General features: G+C 32.1%; 1 protein-coding gene across 1 annotated transcript in view; it reads right to left on the bottom strand.

The window, feature by feature from the left end:
* LOC149422328 (uncharacterized) overlaps positions 1-17,446 on the bottom strand; it is a 54,649-nt gene that overhangs the window by 24,619 nt on the left and 12,584 nt on the right. The window contains exon 2 of the mRNA XM_089633728.1: positions 744-932. Within this exon, the coding sequence (XP_089489854.1) occupies positions 744-899 (156 nt within the window). The 5' untranslated portion in view covers positions 900-932. The remainder of the gene's footprint in view (positions 1-743; positions 933-17,446) is intronic.

The raw sequence follows: 17,446 nt of genomic DNA, 5'->3' as shown, positions 1-17,446 counted from the left end.
TTAAAAAAACATACTGAAAATCTTACCTAAAAAAAAATTAAATTAATAAAAAAAAATTTAAATATTGAAGACAATATTAGTGATTCTTAAACGCAAATCTGAAACAGAAAAATCAGAAAAGGAAACGGTCACATCTGGGACTCGAACATTAGAGCATTGTCCCGGAAAGACAAGGGTCCTGGGTTCGAGTCCCAGATGTGACCGTTTCCTTTTCTGATTTTTCTGTTTCAGATTTGCGTTTAAGAATCACTAATATTGTCTTCAATATTTAAATATTATAATTTGAGGTTTTACTCAATAAGTTATTCCGAAAAATAATAAAAAAAAAATATATACATATTAAAAAAATCAAAAATGCTAAACAAATAATACCTTATCCCATACAAACAAGCAATTGCCTATTATGGGAGAACATAAAAAAAAGAATAAAAAAAAAAAAAGTTGTAAATTGACTAACTACCCAGTTAGACTCGAGAACAATTCTCCACTAACCGGGAATTGTCATTAGTTAATTGAGATTGTTATGTATTATTTTATTATATTGCATCTTCTATTATTAAAAAAAAGCTGTTAAGCGCCCTTGAGGTGATTTTCTCACGAAAAAGGCGCTATACAAATAATCCAATAATAATAATTATTATTATTATTAAATGACACAGGCAGAGCTGATTTACCAATATCGATTGCGTCCTTGTTCTACAGTTCATCTGACCTTGTCCGTATATGAATTGTGCCTCGCTTACCTTGACCTCCCTCAGGCTCATGGCCTCGTCCCAGGAGTAGTACTTCCTTTTCATCCTCTTGATGGCCACCTTCTCCCCCGTATCTCTTCTCTGGCCGAGCACCACGCTCCCGTACGTGCCGTCCCCCAGCTGGTTCAGTGTGATGTACCGGTTCATGGCGGCCCGCGGATCATCTCGTCATGGTGAGAGCTGAGCCAAAAAAAAAAGAAGTTTTATTTACATAAATACAGGGTTTTCCAATAAGAGGTGTTATTTTGAATAGCCCGTTATTTCGGTAGATGTTACTTTTAAAGCTGTCATTTTTTTAACATTTGACAAGTATAAACTACGCCATTAATAAAAATGGAACGATACACGCTTCAACAACGCATTGAAATTATTAAAATTCACTTGAGTGAATCAAATGCAAATCATCTTGAGTGATGAGGCCCATTTCTACCTCGGTGGCTTCGTCAACAAGCAAAATTGTCGCATCTGGGTCTCGGAAAACCCAAGAGTTATTGTTGAAAAGTCTTTTTATCCTCAACGTGTGACTGTTTGGTGCGGTTTATTGTCCGGCGGAGTCATTGGACCTTACTTTTTTCGAAAATCGGGCTGGAGCAACAGTTACGGTGACTGGATTGCGCTATCGAGAGATGATTAATGATTTTTTAAGGCCGGAATTCGATGGTATTGATCTGGACAACGTTTACTTTCAACAAGACGGCGCTACGTGCCACACAAGGAACGAAACCATTGATCTTTTACGATTGAATATCAAAATAACACCTCTCATTAGAAAACTCTATACACTCTCTCCAGCAAAAACCTATATTGCATCGAACATAAAATAAAGACAAACAATAACAAAGTTTTCAGTAGGCCAGTACCTACGTATTCGGGGCTATCCCCTGGAGAAAGGTATAGGTAGGATACATTCGTAGCCTAGAATCTCAAGTAGGAATTTATTGCCCTTAAAGCAGCCACAAAATTTTTAAAGATCAGTAGGTACTTAAGTAAGTAATATGTCGTCTGCTAATTCATTGGGAAACTTGTTCAGGAGAGACAAAAGATGAGATAAATTCTGTTGTCACTCAGCTATGCATTTTCCTCATACAGTTTATTTTCAAATAGTCCCTACTGTAGCTTCATGTCAATTATCAACAGTTCTTTACAATAATGACGGGGCAAAGAAAAACACAACAAATGTGATTTTTAGAACTTTTTTGATCTACGGCATAGATACTTAATACTCAGTTATACGTATAAGTCGACTATTTTGAGTAGGTACTAGGTATCTACGTACTTATTTATTATTTAGGAAATCACGTATGGAGTAGGTCTTCCGCGTGATTGCTTTTCTATACATAACTAGTGGTGGCTAATCCAAAAACAATAACAGGTATAGGTGCTTATTAATAAAGGTATAATGAAAACATTAATAATTATCATTATTTACAAATTTATAAAGCTTTGTTTATGGAATAATTTGTAGAATAGAGGTATCACGCGTTAGTAAGCATACTATAACTACCTGCCTTTAGTTTATCAAAATTGATTGCTTATCGTCTCATCGTTAAAGCGATTGATCAAACACGCGTAGGAATTTATCTTTCAGCTCCACGTAGAACGTAGAAAACATGCTAATGCCAAATTAATGTTTCCCCCGATAAAGGAGCGATCGAATTCTCGAATAAATAATTCGAGAAACATGTCGGCGACCAGGTAATAAATAAAACGAGTTCACCTGCTCGTCCAACTGCCAAAGTTATAATAACCTGACAAAGAAAATCAATAGACAAAGTGATATTCCCATTGTTCAAGGCTTTAATACTCGGACACGAAACGGTAAATGTTTAATTGCTAATGCCAATTATTATTCTTGCCATCGTTGCTTGAAAGATGTTTATTTTCCCAGGAAAGTTCTACGTTTCGAACAAGTCAAGTGACGAACTAATGTTTATACCATTATCGTGCAATCTAGATTCCGTAATTACATTAAAACACAATCTATTGAGAGTGGTACTAGGTACCCATCTATAAATATCTGGAAATAATAAAATATATCTGCTTATTAAGGTTTAGTATTATTTTTATTACAGGAGGCCCTGACGGGAACAATTTCCCTACAGACCTATGTCATCTTTGGGGATATCTAACATTATGGCAATGTCCATCTGTAGATTTATGTGAAGTGACGCAAAATCATGTGTTTCTGGCTTGTTTATTTAATCGCTTAGAAATATTTTAAATCATTTAATTGAATACTTGGCCTTTGAAATAATTGAGAATTTATTTTGATAATTCTTTTTATAAGCTCGTAAAAAGTATCAGGCCTATAAAAAGTGCTTTAATTGCAAAATGTCATGTGGCAAATTAATTTCCTTTGAAAATAATTGGTAAATATTTTAATATTTGTGCATGAACTTCACAAAATAAATCAAAACAGGCCTGTAGTGTTAAGCGGGAATTTCAACCTTATCGCCATCTACATAAGGACTGCGCCCGAATCCGAATGTCCCACGCCGCGGTGAATTGTACATATTATAAATTAGAACACACAATGATATTATAATATTAGATCGTCAAATATCACTTTTATAATTAGGTTCCAATGGTCGAGTGGTTAAGACGCTGTACCGATAAGACAATGTATCCGGGGTTCGACTCCTAGGTGACCGTTATATTTTTAAAGTTTTCTGTGTCTTGTTCTATTTCATGTTTCGTTTAAATTTGTTAGTATTATCTTCTTTTTCAATGATATATTATATTGATGGGTATAACCTTAAAAAAAGTTAAAGAAAAAGTTCCTGAATAATAAAATATTTAAGGATAACAAATTACGGTAAGAACATATTAGAAAGCTTTGACATTGTTTATGTTCAATTTTGTAAGTTTTTTTTGTGTTTAGAATGTTGCTTTATTAAAAAAACAATAACTGAACAAGTGATTTATTTTGATTAAAAGAAACCTATCCGAGGTACTCGTAACATGTAGCGTCTTTTAAATGTATATTTATTCTATTAGGGATTAGATATTAGCGTCTTTTAAATGTATATTTATTCTATTAGGGATTAGAGATTAGCGTCTTTTAAATGTATATTTATTCTATTAGGGATTAGAGATTGTATCTTTCCGATTGCGCTGTAAGAAACTTTGCAACAATCACAAAGCGGCATATATTTTTTTAATGTGAATACCCCATAAAAGTCCCAGCTGCCAGGAGCTAGTGGGACTATGATAATGTCCAGTAATAATAATTATTAATATTAATTATTTGAAACATATTTTTTTAAAGACAAACCTGAAAATATTTGTAAATCTTCTACTACTACCACAGTAAGCGAAAAATCTTGCTTGTGTCGTGATGGAGGACTTGCCAGACGAGGAATTGAACTCACTGTGTGGGACCCAGACGACGGCAACTAGGTCACATATATAATTTATAAAAACATTCAAACAATGAAATTGAAAGCATTAAAAGAAAAACAGGAGAAGGCCTTTCAAATCTTCTTTTTTCAACTTTTTTTGTGTTTTTATATATATATTTCACATTTGAATGTTATTATCATTTTTCTAAAATGATATAATATGTCTTTATTTCAAAACCTGTAACATTATTGTATTGATTAACATTTTATTTTAATTTGAAAATAATTAAACGGAATAAAATTCAACCATGTTATTATTTTAAAAGCTAAGCTTTGTTTGAATTTCACGTAGGTATAATTTTGCTATTATGATTTCGGATAGATTTGAAGTAATAATTATTATTCTTTAAATTTTTTAAAGGATAGTACATTATACCTACCATCCTTAAATATATTTTAGAATACTAGCTGTACCCCGCCACGCGTTGTTGTTGCTCAGTCTATCTGTGCAGATAGAGAAATAATAGCCCGTGTTGCGTTTACGTCCAACAAATGGCACTGTTAAAAACACATGTTTTTACCTGTCACAGATGACATGTATATAATATAGGTATTTTAATACACACGAGTATTCTAATGCAACATATCAAAGCAATCGATGAAGATCATTCGGAGATTTAGGATTTTGAACAAACGAACATTTAAATTTTTATTTATACACGGTGTCCGGAAACTCGTAGTACAAGCGGGAAACTGGTGAATCTACATCACATTTGGAGTCGATTTTGTAGTATATTTTTTTTTATTTGAGCTTTCGTTATCGAGTAAATCGAGTTTGAAGTTGATTTTTTTTTTTTTTTTTTTTTTTAATCAAATTCTTATAAATTATTACTGAAGATCAAAGTACCCAACTAATCAAAACTATTTGAAAGTAAAACAAATGAAGAAACTCGGATTTGAAGCATTATTTTGAAATCACCCTTCATTTAACCCGGTGTAATCATAAAATATTTCTGCTCTGCAGGGTTAAAACATCTGTTATTCAACCCTAAACACCAGAAAAAACTTTAACCCTAAAATAGCCGAAAAATATATTTTTTTGGTTTTTTTTTTTTTTGAAAATGCTCAAATCAAAAAACTTTATGTTTTTTTGGGTTCCCCATGTGGTGTAGATTCTCCAGTTTCTCGCTTGTACTACGAGTTTCCAGACACCGTGTATATACAAGACAGATTACTTGATATATTTTATATAAGATTAGCGTGTAATATACGAGTATAAACTTATGGTAATCATAAATAATGTTATGGTAAAAAAATCAACCAATTAAAAATTTCTTAAAAACTTAGCCAAATCCTAGTTGGGTAGGACCGACATTTTTTTAGTATATTAACTGCTGTAGTGTCATTAGATTTCAGAGAATTATATGTATATCTGCTTGTGTATGCGTGATTTTCACCAAAATTTGATAGAATGCATTGTCATCGACAACGAGTCTACCTGCTAAGTTTCAGCTCTATCGGATGTCATCAATCGGGTTCATTTCTACTTACAAGATTTGCATTAATTCACTAACGAAAACAAAAGTTCCCATAAATAGATTTATTTTTAAAAAATTAAAAGATTTTTCAAAATAATGAACTTCACAATGGACGGGTTGTTTCATAGAATTTAAACATTTCATCAAATTTTAACGTTAATTTTTTGCGAGTTCCGGCGAATGTTCTATTCAATTTCTGTTATTATATCATTATAGGCCAGTTACTTGACAGAACTTAAATCATAACGGAACTTGAAAAGAACTTTCACATAACTTTAAAATTAACTTTGAAATTTGAAGAATTGTTCAAATTCTCCGAAACAACCCGTCCTAAGTTATACATGTGGTTAGTATGAAATTAATATAATTCCTAAAGTTAACGTAAACACGTTTAAATCACGGGATATTATAATTCTAATTATGTAATCCAAATTTTTTTGGTTATTAAAATTTTATCCTATAAGTAGGTGCTTTATCGATTGTCTGAATTATTCACACATCAGTTCCAATTTTGAAAATGACACTTAAATATTTAAAAAATCCGAGTTCATTGAATTAGAATTACAATCACAGACCTATGGCCAAAATTTGTATTTTTGATTACTAAGCAATACAATACATTAAACGAATAATTAAAACCAGGTATTTCAAATATGATTTAAGATTTTCACGGCCAAAAAAATAACACATAAAAATAACACATCTGCCCTGTTGATGGACACTGCAATGCTGTCCGAAACCTTGGTTAAAGAAGGAGTTAGCGCAACACGGCATAACACCCCAAAAACAAATAACAACAAAAAAAAACAGGTATGTCCTTCAAATGAACTTACTTGTATTATTTAGTATACGCTCATTATATTAATATACCTAATATGCCTGTGTCGGTATGTCTTAACATGGTTTCCTATAATTATACAATATTAAGTAGGCACTATATCCTACTATTATATTAATCTGATCCAAAAAGTCATGTACATGAAAAGAGCAGTTTTTTAACGTGAATTCTTCATTGAAGTCTCAACTGCTCCCAACCGTCTGGAGCCAGTGAGGCTATAGCATCTCCAATTGGGGGATGTGAGGCTGAAGTTAGTGGGGAGGGGAATGGGAAAGAGAAAGTTGGGAAAGTACCTAGCTATTCAGATCTGATCACCAAACACGGTTAAGGCGATGCACTACGTCGTGTAATATTTTGAATCGAGCCGCCATCAATAACACTCTTTACGTAGATGGCGATAAGGCTTAAATTCCCGCTTAACACCATCCAGCTGTTTTGATTTAGGCAAGAAAAAAACTTGGCCAAAAAGGGCCTTTTATTTTATTTTGTGTATGTTCAGGCATAAATATTTAAATGTTTTCCGATCATTTTATAAATAACTTAATTTGCCACATTATACAATAAAACCATAACCAAAAATTGTTCCGTAAGTAGGAAATTTTGAACTTTAAAGCAGTTTTCATGGGCCTTATAAATTATTTTTTTCTGGGCTCACAAAAAGACTTATGTAAAAAATACTCGATTATTTCAAAGGCCAAGATGTATTATACTCGCGGTATTTATTTAAAGCATCTGAAACATTTCTAGGCGACCAAATTTTCAAACCAAAAACACATGATTTTGCATTACTACGTAGGGCATTGCCTTAAAGCTTTTTCAAGAAATATTCAAATTCTGAATGGTGGTTTTATACCTGGCCGATACTACAATATATAAATATACTGTAAAATTATTAAATGAATGATAACAAAACAAATAAAGTTTACTTGCGTACGCCGAGCTTTAACCCCCAAGACCTCCTGATTGATAATCGAGAGCCTTACTCATTGACCGCGAAGGATAATATATTGCTTGTTAAATTCGCGAATAAGTCTAATTTAGGTGGCCTGAAACGTACTACCAACAACAAGGCACACCAACACCAAGCACAAAGCACACCAAAATCAAGCACAGAAGCCAACATGCTATAAACTCGTTGGACACCACCCCTCGTATTGGATAACGTGAGTTACGGAAATATCTTGCTCGGGAAAGGGAGCATTTGAGTGGATTTTAAAATGTTTTCATCCGGTAAACTATCTTTATTTTTTATCTTATTTAAATCCTACAAAACTGATCAATCAGTTTGATTGTAAGAAATCTCTCACTTTTCCTATTTATTTGCTTATAATAATATATTTAAATCTCAACTTGATTTCTTGATGCGTAATACATAATATTTACTTAGTAGGCATATATCTAATATAAAAATACTTACTAATTATTATAATGCTTATGATCACAATGTACGATAGTAAATGTTTTATTTTTAACAATGGTTAACAGTTCTAGGTATTTTTCACAATATTATTTGTTTTTGATATAATTTGGTTTCCACAGATCTAGGATTTATCCACAATATTATTTGTTTTCATGTTTCACGGAAGTAGAACGATCTAATTTTCGTTTTGATTTTTGAATAAGATGTCTCATTTTTAATTTCTTCCGGTAATGCGTTAAATAATTCCGGAATTTTATGTATTTTTGTTCTATCTCCGTATAAATTTTGCGATATTTTAATAATAAACATTTGTGCTTCTCTATGCCTAGTAGGATAGTTATGGTTTACAGGTTTTTTGTTTTCTGTGATCCAGAATTCATCTAGCGTTAGTTGGTAATCTAACCTACTATGTACAGAGAGCACATTACACAAAGAGAACATTTTTTTATAATCGCCTTCACGTAATTGTATTTTTTTTTGCCTGATATCAATTTTAGGAAACGGATTTGTAATTGTTCTATTTTATTTCAGTACGTTTTATACGTTAATCCGTAACTAACCAACTAAGAGTCACGCCGTTTCCCCTCAGGGGTAGGCAAGAAAGAGAAAGCACCACCAAACTCTGTCTGGGCACACACTCCTCGCTTCATTAACATTCATACATTATCTCATACATACTATTCTGTTATTCTAACTTTTGAAATGGCCCGACTCAAGCATTTTTTTATTATAGATAATTATACTAGCTGACGTGTACCAGGCATTGCTGGGATTCCTTAGGAGATAGACATATGTCATCATGAATTTTTCTGTAGGCCTTTTTAAGATATACAATTCCGTACTACATTATTTTGATGTATCTCATAAGGTTTAGCCAGCGTTAACAATGTAAGCGCCCAAAAATATTTTTTTTACGACTTGATTACATTTTTTTTTTAAATTTCTATGAATTATATTTATAAATCAACCTTCCGGGAGAAATTCTCAAAATTATAGTGAAGACCCCATCAAAATCCTTTGCATAGTTTAGAAGAACTAAGCGCACAAACAGGCCGACGCGGATGGCGACTTTGTTTTATACTATTTAGAGATTAAAGATAGAAATATTTTTAAAACATTACATAATTTACAGAAAATATGTTACAATGTACGTAGTAATCATTTTGCATATAAGATGTACCAACATAATAAAGCTAGTCTTCTCTGTATGCACGGAGAAAAATGAGTCTTGCCGATTTATTAAAACTCTGGGATACCATGCCGTTTCCTAATAAACTTTTAGTACATTCATAATATATCGGAACATGTGTTCATGCACCCGCGTTTGTCCTGATAGTAAACGTACAATGACGAAATGCAAAAATATTAAAAAATTTATGAACACGTGTTCCGACATCGCTTTAACACATTCGTGTTATAAGGAAATTATTATTCGTGTTGTTTATAAGGAAACCTGTCAATTCAATCGGTAAAGGCTAGCAGTCCTGTTTTTAACTGTAATACGAATGATTTAAAGAGATTTTTAATAAATGAGTAATATTTTATATCCGTAAATTTTCTCCATAAGGGTTATTTGGTTAACTTGAGAGTCCCATGTCTTCCTCGGGCATCTCCGATTTCTTTTACAATTCACATTTGTGGCATATTGTATTCACCTTACACTCCTTTATTCTTTCATTTCCTTGAAATGCCCAAACAATCTAAGCGTCCCTTTCTTAATAATTCTCATTACGCTTACATCAGCCTTGCATTCTTTGCAAATCTCCACATTTCTCACACGATAATACATAGTTTTACACACATACGGCTCAGGAATCTCATTTCTGCAGCATCAGTATCCTTTCTATACAAGTTCTACGTCTTCACACATCAGGGTAGGTATCAGCACTCCATTGTGAACTACTAGTTTCGCTTCTTTGTACAATTTGTCCCCCATTAATGGAGTTTCCCGCTTTACTTTTCTTTGAATATCTCTGTCAGCCTGCCATAAAATATACTTCCAAAACACACAAACTCATCCACCTGCTCCAAGTATTCATCATTAGACAACTAGTTAGATTATACATATTTTTTTATATAGATAGTTGCCATTGAGAGGGCTTGGTCACAACTCAAACAACAACAGAGATTGTGCTACTAGAGGCTGTGTTTGTTGTGGACTAGACGGACGCAGCTGAAGTAGCACAGGACGATGCGATAGATCTTCAACCCAAAAATGATAAGGGGAATAAAACGTGTTTTGATATCTGATATAGATCAATTATTTAATTATCAATATCAACTCACAATCTTACCCTTAGAAAAAGGTTCTATCTGCTCAAAAGATTTATTTATTTATATTTATATATACGCCTAAAAAGGCTTATACATAAAAGTGATACATGATGCAGTGTACATAGGAGAATATGTATTATACAGGAGATATTGACAGTAAATAGATGTAATCCATTTTAAAGAAGGTACAAAATACACACTTGTAAAATTGTGATTACAAGTATAATGAGAAAATATTTAAAAAAAATGAAACAATATTAGTAAAACGTAAGAGTAACATAAAGTAAAAAAGAAATTAAAACAACATTACATATAAGACAAATCATTGAAACTAATTTACCAACGCTACTCTAATTTGTAGGATTCAACAAAGTGTTGGTGTAGATTATGCTTAATTCTATATATGGAGTCAATAAATAAATCAATAGCACCCCCATACTTATTGCCCAGATCATGCATCCTATTGGTCAGTGAGTGTGTCTGATAGTTGGTCGAGTATGTATTACAGAAGAATATTATAATATGTCTTGTATTCCTAGTCGGCACATGTAGTTTAATAGTGGCAAGGATGGCAGGACTATCAATTAAGTTGTTAATGACTCTGTGTAACACAACCAGGTCTGAAATAATTCTCCTGTCAGACAGTGTTATTAGATGCAATTGATTCATCAAACTGACATCATTAATGTAATCAATAGGAATTCCGAGCTTAAAATTTACGTACTTAAGAAATTTGTGCTGAACTCTTTTTATATTATTTAAGATAAGAGAATACGCGTGAGCAATGTGTGCATTACCACATTTTTAAGCCAACGTGCACATTTATCAATTTTGAATCGTGGTAATAATCACGTTATTCAATAGATTTTACGTAATAAATCACTTCTGTAAAGTTTTACTAAACCTATTACAGTAATTAAGTGTCACATAACTGATCAGGTATAGTGAAAACTATTAAATTTAGCCAATATTTTATCTTCATTTGATGCAGAAGCAAATTAACTTAAAAAAAATTATAATAATAAATAATAAAGCTTAGATAACAGAAATGCAATACTTAAATTTAGTTGAGTTCCTACAAATTAAAAAAACTCACGCCTTCTGGCAAAACAAAAGCACAGAAGTTACGTTTCGCTTTGATGGCATTTTCCCATGCGATCCCATAGTGAGCCTATTGAAAAAAATCGTTAATAATTTTGTTATACTAAGAAAACAAACAATCGAACGAGTTTTTGAGATGGTGTTTATTTGTAAGTGGAGCAATGAATTGCCAATTTTAGTTCACGTCTTTTATGTAGAATAAAAATATGTATTATAATAACTGAAACCTCACCATCCTCAATCAGCCAGTAACTGGAAATTCGTGGCTTTAGGTTCGAACAGAAAGTGAAAATGAATGAATGGCTTTAAGAATCAAACTATTATAAATTGAAAATTAGTGGCTTTAAGATTCACACAGCCAGAAACTGAAAATGTACGGCTTGTAGTTTCCAGCAATCAGAAATCGGAAACTCATGGCTTTAGGTTCAAACCGATACTGAAAATTAATGGCTTTAAGATTCAAACAGCCAGAAACTGAAAATGAATGGCTTTAAGATTGAAATAGTTAGAAACTGAAAATTAATGGCTTTAAGATTCCAACAACCAGAAACTGAAAATTCACGGCTCGTAGTTTCAAACAGTCAAACATCGTGTATTTTTATGTTAGAGATGGTTCAGAAACCTTTCTCTCATGGGCTTAGGTTTCAAAACCTAGTTTAGAAGTTGAAACATCAGTTTAATTATTTTATTCCCTAGTAGTAATATCATGTTAACATCTTATATTTTCGTAATTAAATAAAATTAAAATGGTGTATTAAATTAGTGATTAAACTTATAAAGATTATATTATATCATACACAAGTGTTTGTATTCAAGGTAAGAATTGATTTTGACCATTAAAATAAACAGCTGGCATAGGGACATAATTTCAACATATTACCCGTATAAGTGCTAGGCATACAATACCCACGATATAAACATACGAGAGACAAATGATAAAAATAAACCCGCCCGCATTCACCAGTATTGAAGGAAATAACATGTTCCGTAGAACAGCGAGGATGGATTGTAACCAGGTAAGTACTGTTTGTAGGCCGTTTATCGATTTTAACTGGAAGCCACAACTTTCCATGGCTTGCAAGAAATAATTTATGGCAAAAACTTCACGTGCAATTTGCTTCCAGAGTTTCACATTCATAAACTATGCAGGGTGTTCGCCCCACAAGGCAGGTACCTACTTGTATTCGCATATCTTTATTATTATTATGACTTTTATTCGTCGAACAGTAGACCGCGCGTTCAACAACGTTCAAAACCATAATTTTCTCTGTAATCATAAGATTTGTAGGTAGATACTTAAATACCTACCTCCTTAATTATAAAACCAATATTTAATGTAACATTTTTTTGAATTTCAAATGAGGAATTATACAATTTGTCCGATAAAACATCATCTCAATGACAATTCTTTTTTTAAAACCTTCTTCGGGCATTTATGTACAATAATATTGAAAAAATTCGAATAAGAAAGTCCATATAAACACGACGATTTAACAATTAAAAAATAATATTTTCTGAGCCATTAAAGCGGCCACCATCTTGAAACGGAAACGGAACATAGAAACACATTTACAGACAGACGAAGTGCAAAACGGTTGAGTTTAAGCAGGCTACGCTCATTCAATTATAGGACAATTTTTATAGCACCGTCCAGTAATAAACATTGATATTTTTTCGATTTCGGCAGGTAGGTACTTAAGAAAATATTTTATTTTCCACACTGATTTGAAAAGCAACAATGAGTGTACACTATTTTTGATATTCTGAAGTAGAATAACAGGTTTAGATTGTGATGCATGATGAACATGTGTGCAAGCAATGCATATGTGAGTATTATGTTTTAACTCTGATTACGATACTTATAAGACTTATAATATTTATTTTATATTAAAGAATCAAAATTAAATCTGTCGTTTTATCTTCCCGCGACTAATAATAATAAGAGTTTTTCAACAAACGTTCAATCAAAACAGAACTCTCCATTTACAGAATATGTAGACATCTTTTTAGCTGACTGACTTCGCAAATAAAAATAGATGCCATGAACCGAAAAAGCGTCCTGGTTGAATTCGAGCCTAATACTACAAGCTAATGCTGAAATGTCATGCTATGTAATTTGCCTATCCTCGGGAGCCAGAGAATCGCATAAAAAGAGATTTAAATAAAAAGGTGCATAATGTTTTTTTAATAGTTGAAGCGAAGGTAAGTAGTAAGCAGGTATTAAAAAAATAATACCACCTAATGTCCAGATAATATCTACTACTAGTAAAGGTTGAAGTTCATGCATTTAAATTTGATTTTTCACAAAAACGACGCTATGCAAATAACTCAAATATTATTATTATACAAGGTGTTAATAGACGTACTGGACTCACTGTAACCAGCGAATTATTTTGAGCAAAAACTTTCAATGAAGTTTTGATCTTCGGTGACATTTTTGGTGTTTTTTTTCCAACTCATAACAACCAAATGAAAAATGACAACGTGTGGTCATTTTGTCGTCTTCGTCAAGTCTCCGGATATCGATATAGCCACTGAATTATTCCTTTTTGGTTCTAGCCCAGAGAGAGCCAATAAAATTACACCGCTTTATATCTCTTATATTGCTTGACATCGTATATTCCATTCCAATTGATTTATAATTTGTACCGTTAGAGCGAATTTCTGAATTCAAAATTTAAGGCCCTATTTAATATTTGAATACCGAAATATTCAAATCGTATACCAAATTGATTATCGTGATAATAGTAGACAAAATTAAAAGACATACAACAAAAAATGGAAGGATTTAACTATGTTCTGTCTCAGTCGACATAAAATGAATTATTTTTTAATGTTAAACTAATGTTTATAAGACAACGTTTTATGCATAGCATACAGGATAACAAATAATTAGTCGCCTGAAATATCAATACAAATTGAAAATATCTCCCGAGTAAAAATAAATGCCGTCAACGGGAATTGAACCCGTGCTTTCTGATGTCCTGTCAGGTGTTCTGAAACCACAGAGCTATGTCGCCTTATTTCCAACCCGCCAAATGATTCAATATGTACTAGTACCTCAATCAACAATTACTGCTTATTATAGTTTTTCCATCCGTAAACAACCAACTTTATTTTTGTAGGAAAGGCTTTGTTAGCGCTAAATTTCTCACTAGATGGCGTCGAGACAAACTATATCTTCATTTATTGGTGAAATATTTTTGACTTGTCAAATATTATAATTTTTTAATGATTAACTAATGTTTATAAGACATGGTTTTATGCATAGCATAAAGGATAACAACTAATTATAAGCAATAATTGCAGGCGACTAATTATTGCTCATAATTATTTGTTATAAAATGAATTGTTAGGAATTATTACTGTTTTCATTCTATTTCAAAAATTTTTTCATCGTGAAATAAATAAACTTAACCAATATCTTAAATTATGTATCTGCTGTCCAGCTATTTTTACACGTGTTTCTACTTGAAAAAGAGAGGATCGTCAATAAAAAGGTATGTCAAGGATTACAAAGGCCACGCAACCACCAAAATATTAAATATCACCTGTTCTATGTCCGGCAATTATAATTCCCTGTAGTATTTATCAGTCAAAGTAGAACAGAATATGAAATAAAGGGAAAGTGATCAAAAACATTATTATTTACGAAGTCATAGTGTGCCAATGTCACGTCGACAGTATTTTTTAATGAGAGACAAGGGATTTGCGTGGCAACTGGCAACTGACCACATTCTGTCATAAATATTATTATGTAGTAGTTAGTAGACATAAATAAAGGTAAATATTTTAGTACTTGATACCTGATACCTAAATCACTAATCTAAGCACATACAAGTTGTAGTAACTGTCTAGTCAACGTTCGAAGCTGTAATGAAGGTACCTATAGATAGGTGAATATTATGTAATTTGTTATTTTTACTTCACCTATCTCATCTTTGGCGATACTAGCATACTTTGTGGAGAATCTTAAAGAGCATTGATGGGCCCATTTCGTGTGGTTCGCGAGACTTCGAGGACTCTCATTATTAATAGTTTAAAAAAGGAACAACTGTAATTGGTAAATAAGACGGGTATATTAAGAACCCGCATTCTGTATTTCTATCGACATAACATATTTCCCCCAACACTGTTGAGTTTTAACCTCTTAAAAAAACAAGTGTTATTTTTTAAAATAATTTCCTTCTAAGAAAAAAAAATCGGAAAGTATGCTACGAAAAATTATAAATAACAAATCTGGTTCTGTTATATAACAAGTCATAGGTATGAAAAAAACACATTGTTTCTTTAAATACTACTTAACTCAGATGTTAAAATATTTTTGCTCTATTTTAAATAAGTAATGTTTCAAAACATATTTTAGCTGACGACTGTTAATTATGTTTTTAATATTAGTGCACTCCCTCCATTATTTGCATGCACATATTATATCCATTTCAAATCATCTTCAGTAATCTTCTTCTTATAATAATATATTATTATTATAACGGAGTCTTAATAGGACAGACTTTTCGTAGAAAGTGTGGTAGAGGCGCGTCATAACAAATTATGAGCTTTTAAACGGTTGATCGGAAAATTGGATACCAATGTTGTGACAGAAAAATACTATACCGTATTGTGAAGGTTTTATTTACTTGAAAACAAACTAGAGTATCCTGACTTGAGCTAGTGGGAAAATAACCTCTAATACGGGATTGTGAGGTGGACGGTAAATCTTGAAAAGCTAAACATTCATTTAAAATTGATAAAGTTCTTGAAATCAAGTAGGTCAGGTTATATTTCAGGTTGCGGAGTCCATTCTCCTGTCTCCAAGTTAATTTAAGAAAAACAGTATATAAATGACTCCATGGAAACGGCGCGCTTTATTTAGACTAAAAAACAAGAAACAATTAATTGTTGAGGCTCACGGGGGCCTGTGGTAAGTGGCTCACTGTACTGTACTGTACTGTGTAAATGAGGTTCGATTAATGAAACAAGTTGAAATACTGAATAAAACCATCAGAAATCTATTTAACTATCCGAGTTTGCAAGGGCTTGAAGAAATTGCCACCAGGTAATCAGATCGCCTTTTTATAAACATCCATTTGAATTTCCCTTTCGTTTTCTGAAATGAATGAATGAATGAATAAAAATGTTGGAAGTGGAAATTAACCCACTACCCGACATCCGATCGAGCCGAAATTCAGCAGATACTCATATACGCATTTCTCTGACATTACTGCAGTCATTTATTTTTATGTTAAGTTAAAAGAAATATACACATTTCACACTCTTAACTTAAAAGTACACATTCAAAATAAAAATTTAAATATAATTGTTTACTACCAACTTGCATAAGTACGTTTTAATTTTGCTCGCCGATCTTAAGAGCAAACTGTTTTGTCTTAAATATATTCATTCTTTTTACTGATGTCAAGCTATTGGGAAGGAGATTGTATTGTGTGGACCTTCGTGGCCTATGTTTCTTTTACCACTTTCAGTCTTCGCTGAATGTGTGTATAGTTTATTATGTCGTCTTGTGTAGTGTTCATGTACTTGATGTTTTTATAAATTTTGTGTTTGTGTGTAAAAATCCATTTTGGATTTTGTAGATTAATAAGCATAATATGTTATGTTCGTACAGTTATCTGATTTTCAGTAATTTCGTTTCTTGGTATACTTTTTTGGTGGTGGTATCTGGGTTATAATTAAAAAGTTTTTTATAATTTTATTCTGTATTATTTTTAGGTCGTTTAAATATGTAATGTATGTGTTTCCCCATGTTTCAATTAAATAATTTAGATGGAACTGTATTAAATGAAAGTATAATCCCCTCTTTACTTGTGTTTTGGTAGAAGATGGGCGGTTCTACCAAATACACCAATAAGCGGGATATTTTTTCTTTTAAGTTTTTGTATTTGCCATAAGTGTCCATCGATAATATGTAGTCCCAGATATTTTTCACCATCTGAAATTTGTAGGTTTTTCCCTTCTATTTGCAATGGTTTACGAGATGGCATTTTTTATTTTTGATGAGCTTAATATCATGTAACTCATTTAAAAAATATTAATTCTTAATATATTTTTAATTAGCCAGTTGTTTAATATGTTAAAATCCAGTTGTGATTGTGAAGTTATTGCCGAAGTAAAATATAGCAGTATCATCTGCGCATAGGAAAGATTCGCCAGTACGAAATAAA

Source organism: Hesperophylax consimilis, chromosome 7 (assembly GCF_061612785.1).
Source record: "Hesperophylax consimilis isolate HC1 chromosome 7, BYU_Hcon_1.0, whole genome shotgun sequence".
NCBI lineage: Eukaryota > Metazoa > Arthropoda > Insecta > Trichoptera > Limnephilidae > Hesperophylax > Hesperophylax consimilis.
This window is presented reverse-complemented; position numbering and strand designations above follow the sequence as displayed.